This window comes from Hydra vulgaris, chromosome 10 (genome assembly GCF_038396675.1).
Source record: "Hydra vulgaris chromosome 10, alternate assembly HydraT2T_AEP".
Classification (NCBI taxonomy): Eukaryota; Metazoa; Cnidaria; class Hydrozoa; order Anthoathecata; family Hydridae; genus Hydra; species Hydra vulgaris.
In genome coordinates, this window is record NC_088929.1 from 13,244,245 (window position 1) to 13,270,000 (window position 25,756).

The 25,756-nt window shown below is 27.1% G+C and overlaps 1 protein-coding gene across 2 annotated transcripts in view; it reads left to right on the top strand.

Annotated features, from left to right (window-relative positions):
- LOC101239231 (uncharacterized) overlaps positions 1–25,756 on the top strand; it is a 45,902-nt gene that overhangs the window by 14,128 nt on the left and 6,018 nt on the right. For both annotated transcript variants that reach the window (XM_065807290.1, XM_065807291.1), the window contains 8 exons: positions 4,335–4,486; positions 4,735–4,857; positions 8,287–8,334; positions 8,441–8,546; positions 20,100–20,396; positions 20,500–20,606; positions 20,697–20,788; positions 24,668–24,694. In XM_065807290.1, the coding sequence (XP_065663362.1) occupies positions 4,335–4,486; positions 4,735–4,857; positions 8,287–8,334; positions 8,441–8,546; positions 20,100–20,396; positions 20,500–20,606; positions 20,697–20,788; positions 24,668–24,694 (952 nt within the window). The remainder of the gene's footprint in view (positions 1–4,334; positions 4,487–4,734; positions 4,858–8,286; positions 8,335–8,440; positions 8,547–20,099; positions 20,397–20,499; positions 20,607–20,696; positions 20,789–24,667; positions 24,695–25,756) is intronic.

Sequence of the window (25,756 nt, forward strand, 5' to 3'; positions counted from 1 at the left end):
ATAATAATTTTAGTCGCACATTTGGAATATTCATTAAATTTGTTATCACTTATCTTTATACTTTTTTTTTTTTTGTTAATTCGCCTCCCAAGGCCCGGAAGGCCACTGCAGATGAGGGGGCCACTTAATTGTGGTTATAACCCTCTCTCAACTCTATAACTACGAAATACAAACCTTGACAAACAAGGTCGCTGCGTAGAGAAACAAGTTGAGCGCGGTACTACCAGGGACGTAGTGGGGAACGAACTTGGAACCTCTTGCTTATGAAGCGAGCGCTCTACCACTACCGCATACTTATCATTATTATTAATTTTTATACACTTGTAAGCAATAAAAATAATTTACACAAATAAGCAATAAAGTAAAACAGGGGGTAAAATAAAATTTAGGTACAATGAAATAAATTATGTTTGTCATAATTTATTTCATTAAAATATTCTTTCGCTCTTAACTAATTATTGAATGAAATGTTTTTTGATCGAATGAAATGTTTGCAATTGTTTTTTGATCGAATGAAATGTTTGCAATTGTTTTTTGATCGAATGAAATGTTTGCAATTGTTTTTTGATCGAATGAAATGTTTGCAATTGTTTTTTGATCGAATGAAATGTTTGCAATTGTTTTTTGATCGAATGAAATGTTTGCAATTGTTTTTTGATCGTGTTGTACAGAATTCTTTTCATAATAAGAGGTATAAAATTTTAACTAAAAGTAAATAAATATTTTTTGATAAATTGTTAAATTTTGAACTGCATAATAATTTTTTCTCTCTTTTTTTTAAATTATTATAAAACTGACTGCTATCTTGGTAAATAAGATTTTTAGTAATTAATTTTGTCTAATAGATCTAAATATATTTATGATATGATAAGGTATATTTTAACCATAAACATATGAAACATGTTAACTATCAGGCAGTACTGATTTCCATTTAAAAACATATCTTGCTAATTTTCTTGCTCATTTGTCACACATTCTGCACTCACTACTCATGTCAAGAGAGTTCGGCTTGAATTACTTCAACAGTTCTATGCAGAAATAAATTTGAGAAGCAAATTTTTTAAGCTTAGGTGTAGTTTTTACATAAATAATTACTAGATTTACTGGATTATAAAAGAAAAGTTTTTTTCAATTTAACATCAATAAAAATGATCAGTCAAAATTGCTATTTGTTATTATGTTTAAAATTCCACCACGACAACCTGATTCTTCATCATCTCAACCATAAAAATCTATGCATGTCATCAATATCATCAACACCACCATTATCAGAACTAGTAACTGTACCTTTTCACTATTTTTTTAATGTACATTAAGAAAATCTAGCATATGTTGTATAGCATAATCATGCAGCCTACATTTAACATTGTAGAATATATATAGTAACTCCAGCTATTCTTGCATCCAACATGTTGATACAAAAATTTTTTTTTTGAAAAATGTTAACATGGCAAGTTTTCAAGAAGAGTGTCTTTATGGATCTAAAATTCTTTATAGGTTGAAAGATGCTGAATTGATTAAAATGATTACCTTTGATAAAAATTAGAAAAAAAATCAGTCTAAAATCAGATATACCGGATACAATATCTGGTTACTGGATATCTGCCCAAAAGTACCAGATGATTTACTTTTTGGTATCTGGCCAGATATGATATATCCTGCTTGTTATACCAGATATTATTTTGTGTTATCTTTTTTATAAATTTCTGGCATTTTTATAAAGTAAATACAAGTGTTTAAACAAGTTACTAACTAAAAATTTGGTTCTGAACTTGCTTTTTAATAATCTATAATAACGTTTTAAAATGTTTTAATGTTGTAATAATGCTATTACAACAGTAAAATGTTTTAATAATTACTTATTTAGCTGTTGTAATTACGTAATGATCAACAATAAAATAAACAAGCTTGAGTATATCTTTTTATATATCATATCTCATTGAGTATCTCACATCTTGTTGTGTTTTTTAGAGTTTTCCACAATAAAATTACACTCCTCTTTGGTATTTAAGGATCACACAAAATCATCAAACTAACTTTCACATAACCTCGTTTATTACAAATTTAATCAATATTTTATATTATACTACAAACACATAAAGCAATATTCACATAAAGCTTTATTATAAATAATATTTATACTACAAACACATAAAGCAATATTCACATAAAGCTTTATTATAAATAATATTTATACTACAAACACATAAAGCAATATTCACATAAAGCTTTATTATAAATAATATTTTGTTTTAATAAGTGTATTATTACTTATAAAAATGTTTTTAAAGTTAAAAAAAAACCCATCACTGTTTTAAAGTTTTCCACAATATAATTATCCTCTTCAGCCCTCGGAATTAGGGTAAGCATTTGGAAATGCTGACCTAACTGCTGACCTAAAAGTGATGAAGTTAGCAAAAAATCGCCCACTTTGTTTCTTGCTAATCTGATGCCAACCTCTAATAGTTTAAGGTTTGCAATTTATTGCCAACCTCATTTTCCCTAATTCCAAGGGCTGCACTCCTCCTTGATCTTTAAGGATCACACAAACATCAGCTATATAAGTTGCCAACCATGATTATCTTAGCTTCATCCGCCATTTCACATTTGTAACAGCTTAATCATTTTAATTCTACTATAGTTTCTTACTACTTTTGTTCTATGATCTTTGTTCTACAAATTTTGTTCTTTGATCTTTAATCTACGATCTTTGTTTAAAGATCTTTGTTCTTTGATCTTTAATATGTGATCTTTGTACCATCTACCTACGATCTATGTCCTACTTCTTTAATTTTGGCCCATCATTCTCTTTAACCTGGTTATCTTGTTGCTTTTTTGGTTGTTGGTTTGGTTTTCATTCTTGTCATTAAATTAACTTCCACTTAACTTTCTTTCTTACAAATTCAATTAATAATTTATATTATATAACAAAGCCTCAAATATTCACATTAAAAGCCATATAAACTAAATATTAATAATAAATATTAAAAAATAATTACTTATTAAAAACTCCTCACCGACTGTTTTTAGAGTTTTGCACAATATGGTTATATATGAGGTTTCTTAAGAAATAAAATTTTTTCCTTTGTTTCATTTGTTTGCCTGTGTCGTTTAATTACATCTGCTGTATAAGTTAATTTCTTAATTATGTCTGCTGTGCTTTTAAGATAATATTAAAAATAAATCTTTCCAAGATCACTTGAGAAATAAGTTATCATTTGTGAAACATAAACTGTCAAGGATTTTTCAATTATAAAAAGTTTACAAGATTGACAAACTGTGATTAAAAATAAACAAAGAGAATCTTAGAATTAGGTGCACACCAGCCTAATAATAAGCCTTAGGCCATCATTTTTGTGTCAATTAAAAATAAAGATGAACCGATAGATTTTCGTTTTATTTCTAAATGCTGAGATTCCAGTTTTATTTACTTATAAATAAATATTTAAAATAAAAACTTATTTAAGATTCTTAATGTTTTTATGGATACCTAGTATTTGCAGGTGAAAAAGATCTTGCTTAAACATAATGTAAAAACAAAATAGTGTTGTGTATTATACTTTTAACTTTTAGATCCATATAACGTATTGTGTAAAAATGTTTTCAACAAAGTTTTATGAGATTTTTTTTGTGTTTATGGGTGCTTATTCTTTTTTTTTTTTTTTGAGTCGCTAAATCTTATAGGGAATCAAATTCTACACCTGCCCTTAGGATGTTTTTGATTGGCCGGGCAGTTCACTTTTACTAAGGTTGTTCAGACTATGAAGTAAATATGTCAACCAAAACAATACTGTTTTAAAAGTTTTATTTTCAATAATTTTTGAATCAATTATTTCCACAAAACAAATATTTTGATGGAGTAACTATTACAAGAATCTAGTTGTTAACTAGTCAGATTCTCAAAAAATATTTTATTTTTAACAAGTTTATAAATTTAGGATGAAATCTATCTGCATTACTATCAGCTTTAAAACCAGCTGTGGTTTTAAAATCAGCTGTGGTTTTAAATCAACTGTGATTTTCTCAACAAAAAAGTTTGTTAAGAAAATATCAATTCTTTGATGCTTTAAATTTGAATGGCTTAAGACATCTTTCTGAAATATACGCTTCTTTGTGCTTTATTAGACAACTCCAACACCAAGGCATCAAAAGGTTCACAAAAGGTTGTGTGAAGATGTTTCAATAGTCTAAAAATGAAATCTAGAGATATAGTAGTTCTACAGATTTTGGGGTTTTGGGGTAAATAAAAATAGTTTAATTATTTTATTCTAGTTGAATAAAAATTATTTTGCGTTAATAAAAAATTGCATATATGATATACTTTTTTATTTCAGTATAATATGGGGTTTTATTTGTGACAAATTTGGAAGAAAAACTTCTCTTCTTTGGTCTGGATCAGGACTTGCAATTGCAACATTGTTATTTGGATTCACAATGAGCTTTATATGGACTGTTGTTACTCGATCTTTTCAAGGAATGTTTGTTGGTATAAGTTTACTTAAATTATTTTGGTATAAATTTACATACATTATTTTGGTATAAATTTACATACATTATTTTGGTATAAATTTACATAAATTATGTTAGTATAAATTTATATAAATTATGTTGGTATTTACTTAATATTAAATGTAACTGTAAATAAAATGTTTTTTTAATTTTATTAATTTTATTTTTTCAATGTATATTTATATAGTTTGTTATTTTTCCCCTTTCTTTATTTATCTTTTAAAGGCTTGATTGTAATAACCAAAGCATTGATAGGAGATATAACAAACGATTCAAATCTTGCTACTGGTTTAAGTTTTATATTTACAGCTAACAATATTGGATATATAATTGGACCAAGCATGGCAGGTAATTAAGTTTATTGTTTTAAAAACCATGTAATTTTGCAATTAAAAACTTTAAAACATAAAAAATATTTTTGTACTTTTATATACTTGTAGAGTATACTTTTAGAGTTTTTATAACATTTTCACCAAGATTAATCTTTAATCTATTCACTAAAATTTTGTTGTGTTTAACGTTAAATGTAAGCTGCTCTAACTTAATATCAATTAATAGTAAATGTAAATACTATTAATTGATATTAAAAAATAAATAGAATAATTCAAAATGATAAATTATATAAAACAAAAAAAAAAAATTCATAATTGCAAGAAATAATATAAAATATTTATAAAAAAGCAATGTGACTATTTATTAATTTAATTTTAATTTTAAATATTTTAAATTTGGAAATATCTAATTAAATGCTAACACTCATGTTTCAAAATAATTGTATTAATGAGAAAAATCAATATTGTTTTTTATATTTATAACTCTCAGGTTCATGTAAATTTATTCTAATAAATTACTTATTTAGCTTAACTATGATTATGATTATAAAAGACAATATGAGTTTGCTAAGGAACTTTAAAAATATAAAACACAAAAACCATCCTCATCACCAAGTTCTTAAAATCTTTCATTCCCTAATATTCATAGTCTTCAAAGTATTTTTTCTTCTATTGAGTCTTATCTTTTGCAAAGTTCACCAGACCTACTTGCTCTTTGTGAGATTAATTTGAGTTTTATGTCTTTTCTTGTAATTTTAGTTTGTGATCACCCTTGGGTTGAAATCTTTTGTCTTTCTGCTGACAAATCTGCTTATGTAACATCTTGGATTCAGGTTGGCATGGAATCTTTTATTCCCTTTTGATAATTCCAAGTCAAACCTCACTCTTCTCCATGGTTTTCCTTGCATTTTGCTGCTGCAATTTCCAATCATAACCGTTACTTCCATATCTATTGTCAAAATAATTCTTTAGAAAACAAATATGTGCTAGAAACCATTAGGAAAAGGTTTTGTCTAACGACAAAGCCCGCTATTCTCAGGTCACAAAATCTTGTATTTCATCTCAAAAGGTTCCAGAGACTTCTGGAGAGTCGTATGACTCCAGCTTGTGGTTTGGACAACATACCGGTTATAGTCTTGCAAACATGTTCTCCTGAGCTGTCGTCTTTACTTTCAAAACCATTTAATAAGTTACTTTTATAACCATTTAATAAGTGCTTACCATAGTCTTGTTTTTCAGCCTGCTGGAAAGCAGCATTAGTTGTCTCTATTTTCAAAAGTTCTACTGTTCCATTAGTATTCTTCCTATCATAAGAAAAGTTTTTGAGTCTTTAATTAACAAACACTGAATCTCTCATCTTTAATCTAATAACTTTCTGATCATCAATATGGAATTTGGTCTTTTTGTTCTACTGCTGATTTGTTAATGGTAATAACTGTCAGGTTTTATCATTCATTAGATAGATGTGGAGAGGTTAAGGCTATCACTCTCGACATATTTATAGTCTTTGATAAAGTTTGGCATACCGGTCTTCTCCATTAGCTTTCTTCTTATGGTATATAAGGTAACATCCAAGATTTCTTAAGAATCCTTTCTTACCAATTGAAGTATCAAAGTTGTCTTTGATGGACAGCACTCTTCTTCATATCCTATAACTTCAGGGATTCCTCAATGTTCTATCCTTGGCCCTATACTTTTTTAATTTACATTAACAATCTCCCAGAAGTTCTTACATCTAAGGTGGCATTGTTCGCTTATGATACTACCATTTATTCTTGTCTTGATAAGAAGCCAACACTCTCTGATTGCTTGAGTTAGCATCTGCTAAGGTTGCATTTTTTTAAATGATATTATATCATTTTAATTTTAAATAATATAAGACTGCTAACTAATTATTTATTTTATAAACAATTATTTATATTATAAATAATTATTTATGTTATAAATAATTATTTATATTATAAATAATTATTTATATTATAAATAATTATTTATATTATAAATAATTATTTATATTATAAATAATTATTTATATTATGAATAATTATTTATATTATAAATAATTATTTATATTATAAATAATTATTTATATTATAAATAATTATTTATATTATAAATAATTATTTATATTATAAATAATTATTTATATTATAAATAATTATTTATATTGCAACTAATTATTTTTATTATAAATAATTGTTTATGTTATGAATAATTAGTCAGCAATCTTTTTATTATTTGTAAAACATAAATTTTTTATATACGTTATTATTTATTTATTATAAATGTTTAAAACATAATAAAAACAAAAATTTTTTATTATATTTTTAACATTTATAAATAGCTTTTAATCATTAAAAGTAATTTTAGTAATTATTGAAATAGTATGAAGCTAAAAGTTTTTGAAAAATATTACAAGTTATTTTTCTATAATTATTATATTTTCTAATTACTTAATAATTTCAAAATGTTTTAAAATAATGTTTTAGTAAAACACGATCTTGTCTATAATGATCATTTTGATGGTTAACTCCACCAAATTCTTTAGACTATTCAATAAGTGCTCAACTGAATCTTATTTCTCTACCACCTAGAACATGGCATCTGTGATTCTAATTTTGTAAAGATAGCTGGAGACTGCTTTGACCCCATAACCATTGAATTTTCTTACTATTGGTATCAAATTCTTTGACTCTTTAATTAACAAACTTCTAATATCTCATTTTGAGTTGCTGGGTTTTTTCATAAGCTCTGTTCATCTAGAAAAGTTTTCGAAATGTTATGAAATTTTTTTTTTCTAAGTGCAGTTTTGAAGATGTCTTTGAAAGACACACACTCCATTTCCTGTAGCTTCTATGGTATCACAAATTTCTAATTATAGTTCTGTGATGTTCCTTATCTATGTCCTACCTGTTCCTTATCTATGTCCTACTTGATAATTATACCTCTAAAGTGGCATCATTGTTTTTGATTTAATTTTGTTTTATGCTTAACTTTCTTCTTTGTTTTATGTTTTACTTTTGTTTTGTGAATTGTTTCTTTCATGTTTTGATGTTTTATAAACATTAATCAGGGTTATTTTTTGAAAAGACGGTTTAGGCATTTTCATACTTAATAATGGAACAACTTATCATATTAAAATTATCTCGTCTTATATTTATAGAAAATGAAATTTAACTGTGTATTTATATATTTTATTTTAAAATTTTCCAATCATAAATTGCAAAATAAAAAATTTATTTGATTTTAGTTCATTTTTAAAAGATGTAAGCTTTTATCTTTGTATTTAAATAATCTTTATATAAAAGTATAAATTTAAATTCAAAGTTTTTTTAAAAATATGCTTTAATATCCACTTACAGTTATTAAAATTTTTGCAACAGTATTGGCTAATGAACTTAACTCTTATATTCAACCTAATTAATTCTTTCTTATTATTTCTTAGGTTTTCTTGTCTTCCCAGCTGATAAGTATCAAAAAGTGTTTGCGAAAAGTATAATTTTTATTATTTATTCATAGTCAATCAAATTTTTGAATTTTTTTATAGTTAGTGAAAATATCTTAACCAGGTTTACATTTTAATAAAATGTTTGTTTTAGATGGTTTTTTTGACATTTTCAAAGTGTTACTACCAAATTTAATCATCAGTACTGGACTTTTAATTGTTCTGGTAGTTGCTGCAATTTATATTCCAGGAAAGAAAAGGTAAAACACCTAAACAATTAAATTAAATGATAATAATCAGGGGCGGACTGGGGCAACCATTTTGTCAGGGAAATCTTCAATTTTCGAAGAAAACAACTTAAGTTTCTCAAGTATTTTAGTAAATAATATATTATTAAATCTAGTATAATGCATTGCATACATAGTACTTATTTATAGTTACCTATATTAATTTTTTTACATGAGGTATAATAACACAGTTTGTACTACTAATACCTTAGATAATATGTAATTAAAAAAAAGATACATTTTATATATATCTATATTTAAACATTTGATAAAGTATTTTAATAAGATAGTTTTGGTCTTGATAATTTACTGTGATTTTTACTAATAACAATGTCATTATCAATTTTTCTCATCTCATCAACATAAATGCCTTCATTTTTGATTTTGCTAAAGTATTTCTCAGACATAATTTTATGTATTTTAGGATTGAGAATGCTTTTTCACATGCTACCTGAAACTTAAAACATGCCTACATTGTTTTATACCCATATTAATGTGTAAAATGTATTTGATGAATATCATAATAATGTATTTGATGAATAATTCATTAGTGGTATCTGTGCGCATGGTAATGTAAGAATATATTTGTAGACTTATGCAAGATTAGAGTAAACATTACAGTATAAGTTATACTTGAGTAGAATATTGTAGCCACAAACAGAACTCAAACATGGCTTACAGATTTTTGAACTTATAATCTTTATTATTGCTTAAAACAATGTTAACATCATCATCATCTTAAGTATCTAAATGTATATCTAGTACCTAGATGTATATAAACAACATTATCATCATCATTATCATCATCAGTATCTAGATGTATATCTAGTATCTAGATGTCTATAAATTGCTGTCAACATCATCATCATTGTTATCGTCATCATTGTGTAGACGTATATCTTCAATAAATATAAATTTTTCAGATAATTTTTTTTTAAATATTTATAACTTTCTGCAAAACTAAAAATTTTATTTCTTAATTTTTCAATTGTTATTAAAGCGTTTTTTAAACACTTTACAACTTACACTTTCAACTAACAAATAAGAAAATTTTTCATTTGTGTTATGTCTTTAAAATTAATTGACAATAAACAAGATAGATCTGTATATAGCGTTTTGTCAGATAAAAACTTTAATTGAAATGTTGTCTAATATGAAGTAGTAAACATAAACCTTTTCTTTCGGCATTTAAAATAATCTGATGGTTTTTCATTTTTTTCTTAATGTAATTTCTGACTTTTTAAAATTTTATTTTAATTCAATACATCTACTAAGGCATTCTACTAAGATCATAAAGTTTGGTATCAAAACAAATGTTTTTTTATTAGTTTTATTAGTTTCATTCACAATGATAAAATTAAATTAAAGTAATGTAAGTCGTTAAAACATTGCAAATTATTGAAAATAATTTGTTATGCTTTAACTACTGTAAGTTAAATAGTTCAAAAAACAAAATGCTGCAGTTAAATTGCGCCAAACATAAAAGCAGTAACTTTCTGAACACAGATAACAGTAGCTTAAGTAGCCTACTGTCAGTCTAGTAATCAGAGCTGCATTTTATATTTGAGAAATATCAGCATTTCTAGTTTATCTGGGTTTAGGCGAGCCCTGCGATCACTCACCCCACACATTGAAAACACTCTTTCACTAGCAGTACTTGTAGCAAGAATAGCCAATAACTTTCTAGCATTCAATGCCATTGTCAGAGGCTTATGTTCACGGTCATTGTTATGTTCATGTTCAAGTATTTATCAAACTCATGTCTTGTGTCATTACTGTCAGCCTTAGACAATGGAGTGGCAACTGTTTTAAAGTCTGCCAGCAATTACTACGATTCAGGGTCAGCTTTACTCTTTTTTTGGAGACAATTAATCTAAATGAATGCATTCACTAAAGCTGTCTATATCTGTACTGTCTGAGTCCTTGCTTATCACCTGAGGTGTTGAAGAAGAAACAGTTTTGTCTTCTGCATTTACGAAAGACATGTATTTGTAAGAAGGAACAATAAGTGTTGATAGCTTGTGGTAAAGATGAATAGTATATTTTTCATTCAAGCTAGATGAAAAAGCTGCCTTCAAATTAGGTATACTGTCACTGTCTGAACCATTGATCTTACAGGCTAACCATAAACAGAATTTCATTGACCATACATCAGGGGATAGCAAGAGATTGTTATGAGACAATGGCACAGTATCCTTGTGAAAGGGATGCAAAAATTCTATGACGTCAAACAAAATTTTTTCATTAATGTTGTTCAGTTGCTCAAGCTTGTCAAACTGCTTTGAATCAGCAAGAATGGACTTGACATCTAACTGGCATGACAATGATTACAAAAGAAAAAATTGACTGTTCCAACTAGTCAAAACATTCTATTTGAGAGTGTGATGTAACTCCTGGTTTTTCCCACTATATTTGAAGTAGCTGACCACTTCCTTTGAAGTCTTGATCATTTCACGAACTAAATTAGCACCATGGGATTTCAAAGTAACAGAACTCATTATCCTGAGCACACAAAAAAAATTGAGTATCTTTAGCAATCACTTACAGGGCTGCACGTTAAGCACTTTCATGTATGTGTTTAGGAGCCTGTAATGTATAAAGCATTAGGCAATAGATATTAAATACATAGCAATATATAATGACTTTTTTTTGCACTACAAAAATCATTGCATAATTAAAATGTTGTTAACAACTTGTTGCATATTTTTCTTGCAAAGGCAGAAAGTAACAAGTGAAAAGTTAAAACAGAAAACAGAAAGTAAATAGAAAAAAACAACATTCGCTAACTATATTTACTAACATCTGTCTTTTTAGGTAAAAAGCTTGTCATTTTTAATTGTCTTGGTTCTGTACTGATTTTATTGATGTGTGATGTATCATGTCTTTGTAGAGTTATTGTATGACCAATTGACACTGACAATCATAATCCGCGCTGTTTACAAAAGGCAACTCTTTGGCAACCTGTTGATCACAACATGGTCACTCATAATTATACAAAATTTAGATAAAATGTATTGTAACTATGGTCTGTTGACTCTATTTAACATTCAATAATTAGTTAATTATCAAACTTGAATGCAGACAGGCATTGTGTGCAATATGCCCGTGAGATGCAGGTTACTTATAGATAGATTACTTGAAATATTTATAAAACTAAATTTTTATCTGTGTGTTCACCATTCACTCTTTTTCCATGATACAGGTATTAAGCAAGCTGCTCCGTCTTTTCTTAATTTCTCCAACACTTTTTTAGCACATTTATGAGTTAATTTACTGTTACTCATTATTAGTAAATTATTATGTAATTACTGTAATTATTAATTGCTAAAATATGAATGAAAACATAGAACCAACAACACCTCATTATTGTAGATGTTTACAAACAACATTTCCATTTCGGTTGTTATGTATTGTATTATGTTATGTTATTTAGACTTATGTTATGTATTATGGACTTATATTACGTATTATGTTATGTATCATATTATGTATTGTAGACTTATTTTATGTATTAGGTTATGATAATTATGTTATGTTATGTATTATAGTTGTACATAATTACACAAATAATATAAATATATATATATATATATATATATATATATATATATATATATATATATATATTTATTATAATTTATAAAAATAACGAATATGTACAAAATTATGTTATTTTTTGTAGACTTATGTTATGTATTATATTATGTATTATGTTTTGTATTGTAGTGCAAATTGCTTATCAAAGGTTTTCTGCACAATTAAAATAATAATTTGAAATTAATGGTTATACTCATACATTAATCAAATAAAAACAAATTCCTTCTTTTTGTTTTTCTTTTTATTATTGTATTTAAAATGATTCCCTATTGATTTTCTTTTTTTTTTTTATTTTCAATATTGTATTAAAAACGATTTTCTTTTTTTTTTTTTAATTTCAATATTGTATTTAAAATGATTCTCTTTAAATTTTATTTTCAATGTTGAATTTTAAATGATTCCCTCGTCACCTAATTTTCTTATATGATCGGATATTTTGCATTTTGAAGAAAAAAATATAAGGCCTGTTTCTTTGAAATTCTACAGAAGAAACATCTGTGAATTTCAAAGAATATGGTCAAATGTTGCCTTGTGAATTGTTGTTCAAATTATGATAGTGAAGTATCTACAGTACTATTTTTGTTTCAAAAAAATTAGGAGTTAAAAGAAATTGGATTTAATTTGTAAATAGATTTGTAAAAAGTTTGACATCAAAATGTTTGCATCAAACATTTTGAAAAAAAAAAGTTATAAGAAAGGTAACATGAATCAATGTTTTCAATTGATAAAAAAACTAAAACCTATTCCAACTATTTTTTGTTGTACAAGTTTGACTGAAAAAAGTTCATCACAACTTATAAAATCTTCTAATTCAAAAGAAAATTATTAACTTTAAGAATTTTTCAGCCAGAACAATATAGTCAATTTATATTGAATGATTTGATTAATAACTTTGATGATACTACTGAAAGTCTTTTTGATGATGGCTTTTCATTCTTGAAGTATAATGATTATGTAATTTTTTATTTTAATTGAGTCATAATACTTTATCTATTCCAGAAGTTACAGAGTGCGTTTGTGTAAACAATGTTAAATTATTTTAGACTACAGATTAAATTTTTTAAAACTTTTTTGAGTCAATCAACCAGAGTTTTGAGGAATGAAAAAGTCCCTCAAATGCTTGATTTGACAATATAAATTTTCAATTTTGCTGTAAAAAATTATAATTTTTTTTTAATTTCATTTCTTTGCTCAATAACTATTTCTTTTAGGTTGAAGGTGTTTCTAATAATATACTTTATATAACAAACTTGTTATTTTGTGTACATACGATAGTGGTGTAGTGGTAGAGTGCTCGTCTGGTAAGCAAAAAAATCAGAGTTTGTTTAGCTTGCTTAATTTGTTTCTCTGTGCATTGGCCTTGTCTTATTTTATATCCTTTCCAAAATTACATAATTTGTTTAAAAATTATGTAATTTAGGAAAGTTAATTATAGTTAACAAAAATTAAAAAACCCACCAAAAATAGTTACTAAAATTGTTATTATAAAAACTAAATCTGTATTTATATCAACTCGTTTCTCCACTCATCAGCCTTGTTTGCCAAGGTTCGTGTTTCAATGTTATTAAGTAAAGAGAGGGTTGTAACCATAGTTAAAGTAGCCTCCTCAGCTATTGTGGTCTTTGTGGCCTTGGGGAGGTAAAGTAACATAATAAAAATAAAAAAGTTGTGATTAACGATTGCAATCCTAGGATCCCTAAATTCCGGGATCCCAGCCTTTTTTATAATCCCGAAATCCTGGGATTGTCTAAGATCACTCCCAGGATTCCCTATAAGATTGAACAAAACAAAGCATAATGAAAAACAATATAAAAATTAAAAAAATTTATGCGTTTCAATAAAATAATTTAAAAATAGTTCAAAATTGCAGAAAATAATTGTATTTTCAGTTGCACAATAAAAAAAGTTATCAAAAAGGTTTGGTTTAGAGAAGAAAAAAAAGTGAAAATCTTTGTAACATTTGTTAATTAGTTATTCTGTAATTCTGAAAAGTAAACTTTTTTCAAACTGAAAAAAAAAATGTGTTTCTTATAAGGTAGACTTCTAAAATTAAAAATAAAGTAAGCATGACATATGTGGATTTAACAATTAAAAGTAACTAAGCTGTTTGGAAATATTTTCAATGGGATAAGAAAAGCCAAACAGCAATGTGTAAATTGCTAAACTGTAAGAAGATTTTTAATAATTGGAGGTGGTTTTAAAAAAGGACTTCATATATGTCAATGCATAATGTGAAGATTCAAAGTCCAACCCAACCTAATATTACTTAACTAAAAAAATGTCACATCACACATCAGATAAAACCACCAAAAAATTAATCTAAATCACTAACAGAATACTTTTCCATTTATGAAAGGGAAGATAAAACTTATGTTTGCATAAAATGTCTGACAGGCTTTTATTTAATGTGATTTTTTCTTCAACTGATTTACGTGCTGCTATGGGATTTAGAAATCTACAAATGTCAGTAAACACAATTAGTAATCATGTAGTAGAGTACAGCAAAAAAATAAGATTAGGTTTAGTGTTTATCAAATTGAAGTGCACAAGAAATAGAATTCAAGGTAGGAGAGAGATTTTCTTTGTCTTTTGACAAATGGAGGTCACTTCGAAATTGTCGCTATTTGAATATTAAGGTTCATGGACAAAATTTTTACTTCTGGAGTTTAGACTTAGTGCGAATAATTGAACTATTAAAAAAAAACCCTAGAAAATAGTTTTGATTTACACAGCGATATTGTGGCTATCATGACAGACACTAGTGTTATGAAGAAAGTTGGAAGGTTGCTGGCTGCTAATCAACAACTATGTTTTGCCTATGGCATATAACTTGCTGTCATTGATGTTCTTTATAAAAAGAAAGAATATGATACAAATCAGCCAAAGTTTGAAAATGACTTTTCTGACAGTTATTCATCCGAGAATAAGGAAATTGAGGAAGATTTACAGGGCTACAATTATGAAAATGTAAGACCTAAAAATTAACTAAATGAATTATGAATTCAAAAGTCTATGAAAAAAAAATCATTAAAAAAATACGCAAATTTTTACTAATACTTAGACGTTCACTGACCAAAAATGATATCTTACAAAAATATATTGGGGTTGAATATTGAAAACACCTGTCTTTAATAATAGGCTGCAAGACACAGTGGAGCTGCCTTCTGTTGATACTTAAATCACCAAGTTCTCCCTGTTGATACTTAACTGTCTCTCTCAGTTAAGTTGATACTTAACTGTTAAGTTGTACTTAACTGTTGATACTTAACTGTTAATACTTGATACCTGATTGATACTTAACTGTTGATACTTAACTGTTGATACTTAACTGTTGATACTTAACTGTTAAGTTAGGTTGATACTTAACTGTCTCTCTATTGATACTTAACTCACCAAGTTCTCTCTGTTGATACTTAAATCACCAAGTTTTCTTCTGTTGATACCATCATCACCAAGTTCTCTAAACCTATCATTCACTAATATTCGTAGTCTTTGAAGTAACTTTTCTTCTGTTGAGTCTTATCTCTTGCAAAGTTCACCAGACCTACTTGCTCTTTGTGAGACTTTGACTTTGTGACTTTGTGAGAATTTGAGTTCAGCTGTCCCATCTTGTGATCTTAGTGTTGATGGTTATCTTCCTCTGATTCGTAAAGACTCCAATAGTCATATGCTTGGCCTCGGCATTTACATTCGTAAGAATTCACCCATTTGTTGTGAAACTAGGTTTGAATCCACAGACTATTCTTTCATGTGCTTTTGTTTAGCACCACTTCCCTTTACTACCTTTCTCTTTGTTCTATATCGCTCTCCTTCACCTCAAGACTGCACTCTTTTTGACATTATTTCTGATCATATTGACCAAGCCCTCTCTCTTTATTCATCAGCTAATATAGTTGTTGTTGGTGACTTTAATGCTCACCACTCTGAATGGCTTGGCTCTAGTGTCAGTGACTCTGCAGGCATTAAAGCCCACAACTTTTGCCTTTCTCAATCCCTAACTCAAATAGTCAACTTTCCAACTCACTTTCCTGACAACCCGAATCATTTACCTTCTCTACTCGACTTATGACTTGTTTCTGATCCTAGTCAGTGCTCAGTTTCACCCTTAGGTTCTTCTGATCACAGCTTGATCTCTCTAAAACTAATATCTCATTTTTCTTCATCACCTGATACCTCCTATTATCGAACCTCTTACAACTGCAGTAAAGCTGACTGGGATTCTTTCCGTGATTTTCTTCGTGATGGCCCTTGGGTAGAAATCTTTTGTCTTCCTGTCGTCAAATGTGCTTCTTACATAACTTGGTGGATTCAGGCTGGCATGGAATCTTTTATTCCCTATCAACGATTCCAGGTCAAGCCTCACTCTCCTCCATGGTTTTCTTCACTATATAGGTATAGGTCTCTATTGCATAGGCACAAACAAAGATCTTTTATTATAAAAAAAAATTATTATCTTATACTTGCTTCAATTTTAAAAAAGATTTACAATCATAAAAATTAACATACTTACAAATGCAGACCATGGCCTACTATAAATACACGGCCGGGTTTGTTGGTTTTTACGGAAAAAATTAGGAGGCCAATTTTTTTTTTGTTGTAATTATTGAGTTTTCATAGAAAATGCTGGAATAATAAAAATATAAATTATTAAAACAAATAAACAACTGTTTAAAATTCTTTTTTATTTAAAGTAATATAAACATTCATAAAATCACAATAAATTTTAAAATACTGTGAAATTAACAACAAGAAATAGATTAATCATTATACTTTCTTTTTGTTCTCTTTGATTTAAAAGCAACAATCTTGTTTTTTCTTTTTCCACCATTGATAATTATTTGCTTCTTGTTGTTAAAGTATATCTTTATAATTATATTATTAATAAATATTATAGCATTATTAAAATGAGGACACATGAAGATCCCTCCTCTTCCAAGATTCAGGAGCTTTCTTGCAGCATCTCTGATATTATCAGTATTTAAAAATAAATTTTCTTGAGCTAAATCTAGTTTAGCAAGATGTTTCCCAGGTAATTGAAGCCCCCCTCTAGAGAGCAAATTTGTATTCTCAACACAAATGGTGACCTTCTCATGATTTAATAATGCTTCACATTCAGAACAAACAAATTTTTTAGAGATTTTTTCATAATAAATCCTGCAATGTAGGTTGCCACCTCCTTGCTGTCATCGTCTAAATCAATCTCTTCAAAATCATTTTCAAAATCAATTTCACATGAAAGATCTGGACTTGTCTCTGGTTTAAGATTTAAATCCCAGTAATTTATATCTTCTTTCATTAGAGATTTAATTTGAAGTATTTTCTCAGAAGATTCAACTTCACGTAAACCAACAAGAAAACGACCTCCACTCAATTGTCTATATTTTGAAAATCGGCGTTCTAGAGGGTCACTTTGGAAACGACTTGTTAAAAAGTAAGTATAACCTTCATTGAGTAAATCATCACACAAATCAGCAGAACTTTTTTTATGTTTTTATCATAGCATTTGCTGTTTGCTTGCTAAGAGTAAACTTTCCACACTCCTTTAACTGTTTTATTTGCCATTCATTAATCCACTTCGAAAAACAATGTAAGAATTCAGGTTTTTTATCTTCCCTCACAACTGCATAACCAATATAGTTATTTGAATATTTTGACTTTGAATTCGATATTAACCACCAACTATTAATAAGGCATAAAAATTCAGCTGCAGATACGTTGTTTCATGAAAAACATTCAAAGCAAGAGGAACACTTTGCTTATCATTTCCTGGATAAAAGTTTGAAATGTGAGTTTATGTGCCTTACGTAAATTAGCACTAAGTTTTTCATCTTTTTCGTAAGTTTTATGGAGAAGAGGCCAAGATATTTCACCAGCAGTAACTGAAATAGGATCATAAAGTCCATCGAAATGGAAAACAGGGAATATAAATTGTTTAGAATTAAGTAGATTATTTCGAATATTTTTTAAGAGATGAACACTATCATACAAAAGGTAAATTTTTTTTTTTTTCGTACACAATAAAATGATCTTCTTCAGACTTACCAGTTCCGAAGCATTTAATCAACTGTCCATATCCTGATACATTTGTCGATATGGTTGTCGGTATGGTTGTCTGCAACTATTGAACGTACATTAAATCCTGCTAATTTCAAAACAGACAAACTTTCTTTAATTTCAAGGAAAACTGTATCTCCATTTATTTTTGTTTGTGGACAAGACTTTATGACATAAGGGATAGATTTTTTTAAACTCACAACCATAAAAACAAGGATACTTTTAAAAAAGTTACCATTTTTATCCAAACCAACATATTTACCGCTACTATACTCACTACATTTCTGTAAATACATTTCATCCAACATTAAAATACAGTCTGGGTCTACTTTTCCTTCCTCCAAAAGTAACTTAATAGCTTTTAAGGTTTCAATTCCTCCAGCTGCTAATTTTTTCAAAACTGACAATGACGGTAAAGGTATTTTTTCTTGTAATTGAATGTATGCTTGCTTTGAAGTATAGCGTTGTAATAATGAAAAACGAAGAACTTTAGATGAATATGGTTTCCTGCCTTTCGGTTTATAATATTGGATACTATGAAATTCATCTAAAATAGTATATTTTTTTTCTGCAACAAAAATACGCATATATGATGCAAGGTTTTCTAATATGCTAATATTTTTAAGTAAATATTGGTTTTGCTTAAACCACTTTGGAAGAGGAATTTGACATCCATTGTGATGCAACTTTACATGCAAAGTAGAATCGACTTGTATTGATTCAATACAGGGAGCATTATCAATAGATGCCACATTAAAAATACGATAATATAAAACATGGGAGTCATATTTTTGAAAAATAAAGCCAACAGGACTTGAAGATGAATTTAACATTTCTAGGTCTTTGATAGAATCTTTTTCCATAAAAATATCTGATTCATCTTGAATGCTTGTGACACATCTAGTTGGAGATTTTCTTGATGGACCTGGAATAGATAATAACAGAGAAGGTGGAATTTTTTTTATTGCATCATTTGAATAAATAGTTGGTATCGGATGAAGATCATAAATAAGAGTCATTCTAACACCGTGCTTTAGAAATTTTGGATCAAAGTGTGCACTACAAACACCTGAATGTTTTGTAGGAAACCAATTTTTTCTATTAACAAACTTAATCCAATTTTTTCTTAACTCAGGTCTTTTAAGAGCATCAGGAAACGCAAAAACACTATTTTCTTTGTTATAAACTGTTGTTTCTGAAGTCAATTTTAGAGTATTCACATTTGTATTTGAAGATTTACTTTTGTATCCATTGCAACAGTATATCACTGCACACTTGTTTGGCATTGTATTAAGAATTCTAGGTTTGAAAATAAAAGTAATTCTTATATTTTTGAAGCACAATAAAAATAATCATATCTCAAAAGCGACAAGCTGTTATAAATATGTCTAATCAAAATATTGTATTTATATTGTTACTTAATTAAAATCTTATTTAAAACTTCAAAATTAATAAGTTCCTCATAACTAAACTCATAATAAAATTCATATATAATCAAAAAATATTATATATAACAAGAAAAACAAAGCCTTCTGTTTAAAGATATCGTTTATTACAGCAAATAAAACTGGCCTCCTAATTTTTTCCGTAAAAACCAACAAACCCGGTTGTGTATTTATAGTAAGTCATGTGCAGACCTAAAGTAACCTTCAGTGTTTTCAATTAAGAAATGAATATGTTTATATTGTTTCTGTGTAGTTTGTGTAATGGTTGCATACAGGTGACCAATGGAGCCGTCTGGTCAGATAGACATAAAAGTGGTGTTTCTAAGTGGTGTTTATTTAACTTTTTTATGATATACATACATAAACCAAGACACAATTTGTTGTCATTTGATTTAATTTATTCTTACAGTAAAATATTTTTTTCATTTAGAGTAAAAGTTAAGGTTGACTTACTAAATCTTCAATCAACTTCTCAAATTCTTTGCGAATCTAATTCTATTGATGATAATTTAATAAGTGATGAATCAAAAAATCTCCAATCCTCTAGACAACTTCAGTGTGAATCTGTTGTTAGTGATGATTTTGATGACACAAAAAGTGATGAATACCCTTTAATTAAAGACCAAACAAAAATAACAACGCTTAACAAAAATGACGTTCGATGTGATTCAGTCATAATAGATACTGAAAATAGCAAGCCCACAACAAAATATAGAAAACTATTGAGGTAGCTTTTTAGCATTTATTAAACCTTTATTAGTTTATATTCTATTTAAAAAATTTCTTTGTTTTTATTTTTAAATAGAGTTTACTAAGAATCTTTTTTTTAGCAATAAAATTTTTATCCTTTCAACTGTTTTATATGGAATGTTTTCAATGACAACTGTCGCTTATGAAGATATGTTTCCTGTATTTGCTGCTACAGATATTGAATATAGTAACTTTATATAAAACTTTTATGCAGATTGTTTTAACATTTTTTATTTAAATGCTTTTTTAAAAAAAAAATATTTTTATAAATATTCAGATGGGTTAGGCATGACTACATCAGACATTGGTTTAATTTATTTGATTACTGGAGTAACTGTTATTATAATTCAGTTTTCAATTGTTAATAAGGTGATAAACATAATAATTTTTCTTAAAATTCAACATTTTTTTACTGATCATTTTAATTGTTAGAAAATTGTTTGTTTGTGTTTGTGTGCGTGTGTGTTTAAGGATTTTTTTCAACTAATAATACTTGCACACTAAGCCTGGGGTGGTTATATTAACCTACTGCCTTGTCTAGACCAAATATTATTTTTTTTATTATTTCTAATACTGGATTTTGGAAAACAATTTATTTTTACGAATAAATAATAAAAAAGTAAATCTTTTGTCAATTTTATTTTTTTATTTCTGATATCCTTTATGCATAAACATTGTCACATTTTTGCTGCTGTCTTATCTAATTTTATATTTTTATAATGAAATTGTTACTAATTCTTAAATAAAAACAATAATTTTAAAATTATCTATATCTATCATCTGCTTATTTTTTTAACATCCTCTTTTTAACAACATGAACACCTTTCCCATTATTAAATTGGGGATTTTATATCAGAGTTTTACTCCTAGATAAATTAACCACGACTATGGAGTGTTTAGTGTAATGGTAATATAAAAATTTTCCAATAAAATACATTGGTTTAGAATGATGTCAGGTTTTTTATTTGACTTTTTAATGTTGTTTGATGTTTGATACTGTTTTTTTTTTGTTTTTGTTTTGTTTGTTATTGTTGTCTTTTTTATTTTCATGGCTGAAAAAAAGATTTTAAGAAACTAAATAAAGAGTTTGACAAATGTTGGTTCAATTTATTAATACTTTTTTGAGTTCCAAGCTCAAAATAGTATTATTAAATTGAACCAATATCAAAAAAGATATTAATAAATTGAGCTACATTTTGAAAGTTAATATTAGTGATAAAGTTATTACTAATAATAAAGTATAAATATAAACTATAATAATAAATTTAAACTATGATAATATAGTAATACTAGTAATAAAGTTCGCACTAGTGTAGTTTATTTACTTATTTTTTAAATTATTTTGAATTTTTTTTTACAATTTAAAGTTTCCTATAATATTGAAATATAGTATTAAAACATTAAAGTTCAAAAATAAATAAAATCAAAATTTTTTTGACAATTCTCACAGTGTTATAGAAAATCTTTTCACAATCAACAGGTTTTTTAATACACCATCAACATTATGTTTAACCTTGAAAGGCTACTTAAGCACAACAATATTTATCAACTTTATTACCTTTTTATTAAACTGTTTTGAGATTTTTATCCAAAAAATTATTCATACCTTATTTTATATTTCTAGACAGGGTTGGCAGGTTTTTTTTATTGTGAGGTTTTGTAAAAGTTTATAAATGTATTATAAAAAAATGATAATATACATATACTAGAAAATTCATGGGCGTCTATAGCCCATAGTCTATAGCACCTGTTTTTAGCAACCTTTTACACTTGTAAATGGTTTTTATTTTGAGAATTTAAGTGAAGCCGCTGAAGGGAAATAAATCTTATATATGTTATATATGTTAATGAGTGTTTATAAGCGAAAAAGAATTAAAATTTAAATGATTGAAAACAAATGTTAAAAATAAACAATTTTAAGTTTAAAAATGTCATTAAAGAATTTGTTTATAAATTATATTAAGAGCACAACGATAATACCTTTCTTTAAAAGCAAGATTACATGCATTTAAGTTATTTATAAACTGAATTACTTAATTATTTGTTAACCACAACGTCTTTTATTATATTAAATATTTATTATTATTAACATATTAGCAACAATTAGTTAATCAATAAAAAAATCTTTAAAAAAAAAAAAAAAGGACACCAAAGGCTTTTATTAACCACCGCACATATTGTAAATCAATAAGTTAATAGAGGTTAAATAAAATGAATTTGTTTTTACACATATTTTCTAAGTAATTATTGCGCTTTAAATTAAAATAACTTCTGTATATATAAGCGCAATGTTAGCGTTACACTATCAGGGAATCAGTGGGTAAATATATATATAGATATATATATATATATATATATATATATATATATATATATACATTTATATATATATATATATATATATATATATATATATATATATATATATATATATATATATAATAAATGTGTTATATATAAAAAATGTATTATATATAATAAATGTATTATATATAATACATAGTATTTTAAAATACATTATACTGCTATTCATAAAAGTTTAAACGATTGCAGAATTTTTATCAAGTATGTTTGGTTTTTGTTTAATAAAAAAAAGCTGTAAAATGATATCAAATTAATTTTTTTTATTTATTAAAGAAAAAGTAATTAGCTTTAAAATGAATATGAACATATCATAAAAATTTTGATATTTAGTTAGAAAAAAACAATTACAAAAAATCATATAGGAAAAATTAGAAGCACAAAAGTTTAAACGAATTGCAACATTCAAACATAAAATGAAAAAAAAAAAGCAAAATTAATATTTAAAGTGTCTTTCTTTGTTTTTATAGCAAAGATAAACTCATTTATGCATTGATTCAATTAATTCAATGCACATCACGCAAGGTACCTTCAGCCAGTACTCATTCAAAAGTTGCTTCAAATGCTGAATTGATTGAATTTCATGGTATGTCAGTTGATTGTTAATTCAAGACCAAATATTTTCAATTAGGTTGAGATCTGATGGTCTTGGGCACCAGGGCATCACATTGAACTTTTTTTTTTTTTAATGTTTTTTGAGTGAGCTGTGTGAGTTGAAGCCTGTCTTGTTAAAAGATGAGTTGCTTGGTTCTGCCATACAAGTGTCTGATTGATGGAACTAAACATGTTTCCAATGTGCTCTTGTAGGTGTATTGATTAATTCGGCCTTCATACAGCTCACAAAAGCCTATACCTTAGTGAGAAAAACAGATGCCAACCGAACCTCCACCGCCTTGTCGACGATGTTGCGAAAACCTGTCTGAATAATTCTCAGTTGCAAATCTTTTGACATTGCGGTTTACGATTTGAAAATTAGCTTTATCACTCCAAATAACTTTTGCCCACTGTTCTACAAACCAGTCCAGCCGTTCTTTGGACCACACTCGTTGTTTACGTTTATCCGTGATTGAAAGAATAGGTTTTCTAGCAGCTATATATGTTCCAATTCCTTAGTCCAATAATGTTTGTCTCACGAGCTCTCTGCTAACTTTTGGATTATTTTTTGACTTGTTGAAGATTTGTGCTAGCTTTTTGTAGCTGAGTCTGAGTTTTCTCTGCTCATTCTGAATATACCACTTTTGTCATGGTTGCTAAGTTTGGATGCTCTCCCAGTGTCGGAGACGTCCTTGGTAAGTTTCCAGGTTTTTTGAATGCAATATTCAGAAACGTGAAGTATTTTGCCTATTTGAATGTTTGTGTGATTTTTTGTCCTTGCTATACCATTAACTTGCCACTTGATCTCACTCAAAACTGATTTTCGACCCATTTGCACGCAATTCAAATTAATTTGAAATTTACAATATTTCAAGTTGATTTTTAATGAATTAAAAGCTGCCTGATGATGTTGTGATGAATTTTTTGATTGTAAACTACTCATTTTAACTTTATTTAAAAATAAAAAAAATTTTTGCACCGGATTTTAATCAATTAATTAGCAAATAATTGATCCTAAATAAAATTGTTTAAACTTTTATGACACCTCTTAATTTTCATCACCTACTTTTTAATGAAATTTCTGAGTAAACAGTGATGAGTGGAAACCTACTTTTTTTATTCTATTAACAAATAACCTATTTACCAAATTGGAAAAAAAAAGTATTTTGATATCTATTTCCTTTAGATTTTTATTCAAGAAAAACCGAAGATTAGATCTTAAAATTCTGTAATCGTTTAAACTTTCGTGAATAACTGTATATATATAATGTATTTTATTTTTTTAAATTATAGGCTATTGATAGATTTGGTTCAAAAAAGGTATTGTTGTTATTCTATGAAAAGTCAATATGTTAAAAAAATAATCATATTTTTTATAAATATTATAGATTCTTGCTTTTTAATTCAAACTATTGTTAATATTATCAAATCCTATTTCAATATTAAAATTTTGTATGTTGTTGTGTTATCTTGTATAATAGCTTATATAGCTTATAGAAGATTTTTTACATTGATCAGATCCAAGATTAAATAAAGTTTGTGTTTTTATACTGTCATTTAAACAAAATTAAATTGCATTTTGCACATGACTTGCGTGAGATTTTACAAATAAGAAATAGTCCACTACTAGGTTAAAAAAATGGTGTAGCCTATAATTGAGCTAAAAATGCTACTTTCCTAATGTGGCTTTAGTGATATTTTCTGTAGCCTAAAACAGGCTGCCATAAGTTCAGTTTCAAAAACAAAGAAAGCAAAATTAACAAAATAGGAAATTAAAATAAATTTAAATAGAAAGAAAAAAATTTAAATGAGTTTTACAGCTGTGACCAAGTTGTCTAAAATAAAATACTCATGCATAGACTACAAGAAGAAAAACTTCCCGCGTTTCCTGGGAAGGCTTGTGAGCAACATTTATTTTTAATTTAAGTCAGCGTAGTTTGTAACACTTGTCTTAAAGCATGTTGATTATCAGAGATTTTAAATCTTTGTGCTTTTTAGCAATTTTTAATATCTATACTATTAGCTAAAGTTGCAAAAGGAATATGATATACATCTGTTAAGCAAGCTAATACTTCAGCTTTGTCACCTGTTTTATTACAGTAGACAGCAACACTTGACTGTTTATTTTTTTGCTTTTCTGAAACAATTTTGATTAGAAAAATATTATGTTTGTGCTTTCAATGATATAAGGAACTTGAAATCGATAAATCGAATTTAAGTTCGGCTAAAGAGTGTTTGCACTTATACAATGATTTTGTTTTACTTTACAATTAAAAATGCTTCCAAACATCAGACTTTTTCCAGACAACATTGTAAATGGCGGTCAGTTTACTAAGCTGCCGCACTGTAAATATAATACTTGTTTACATTTCTCACCAATAT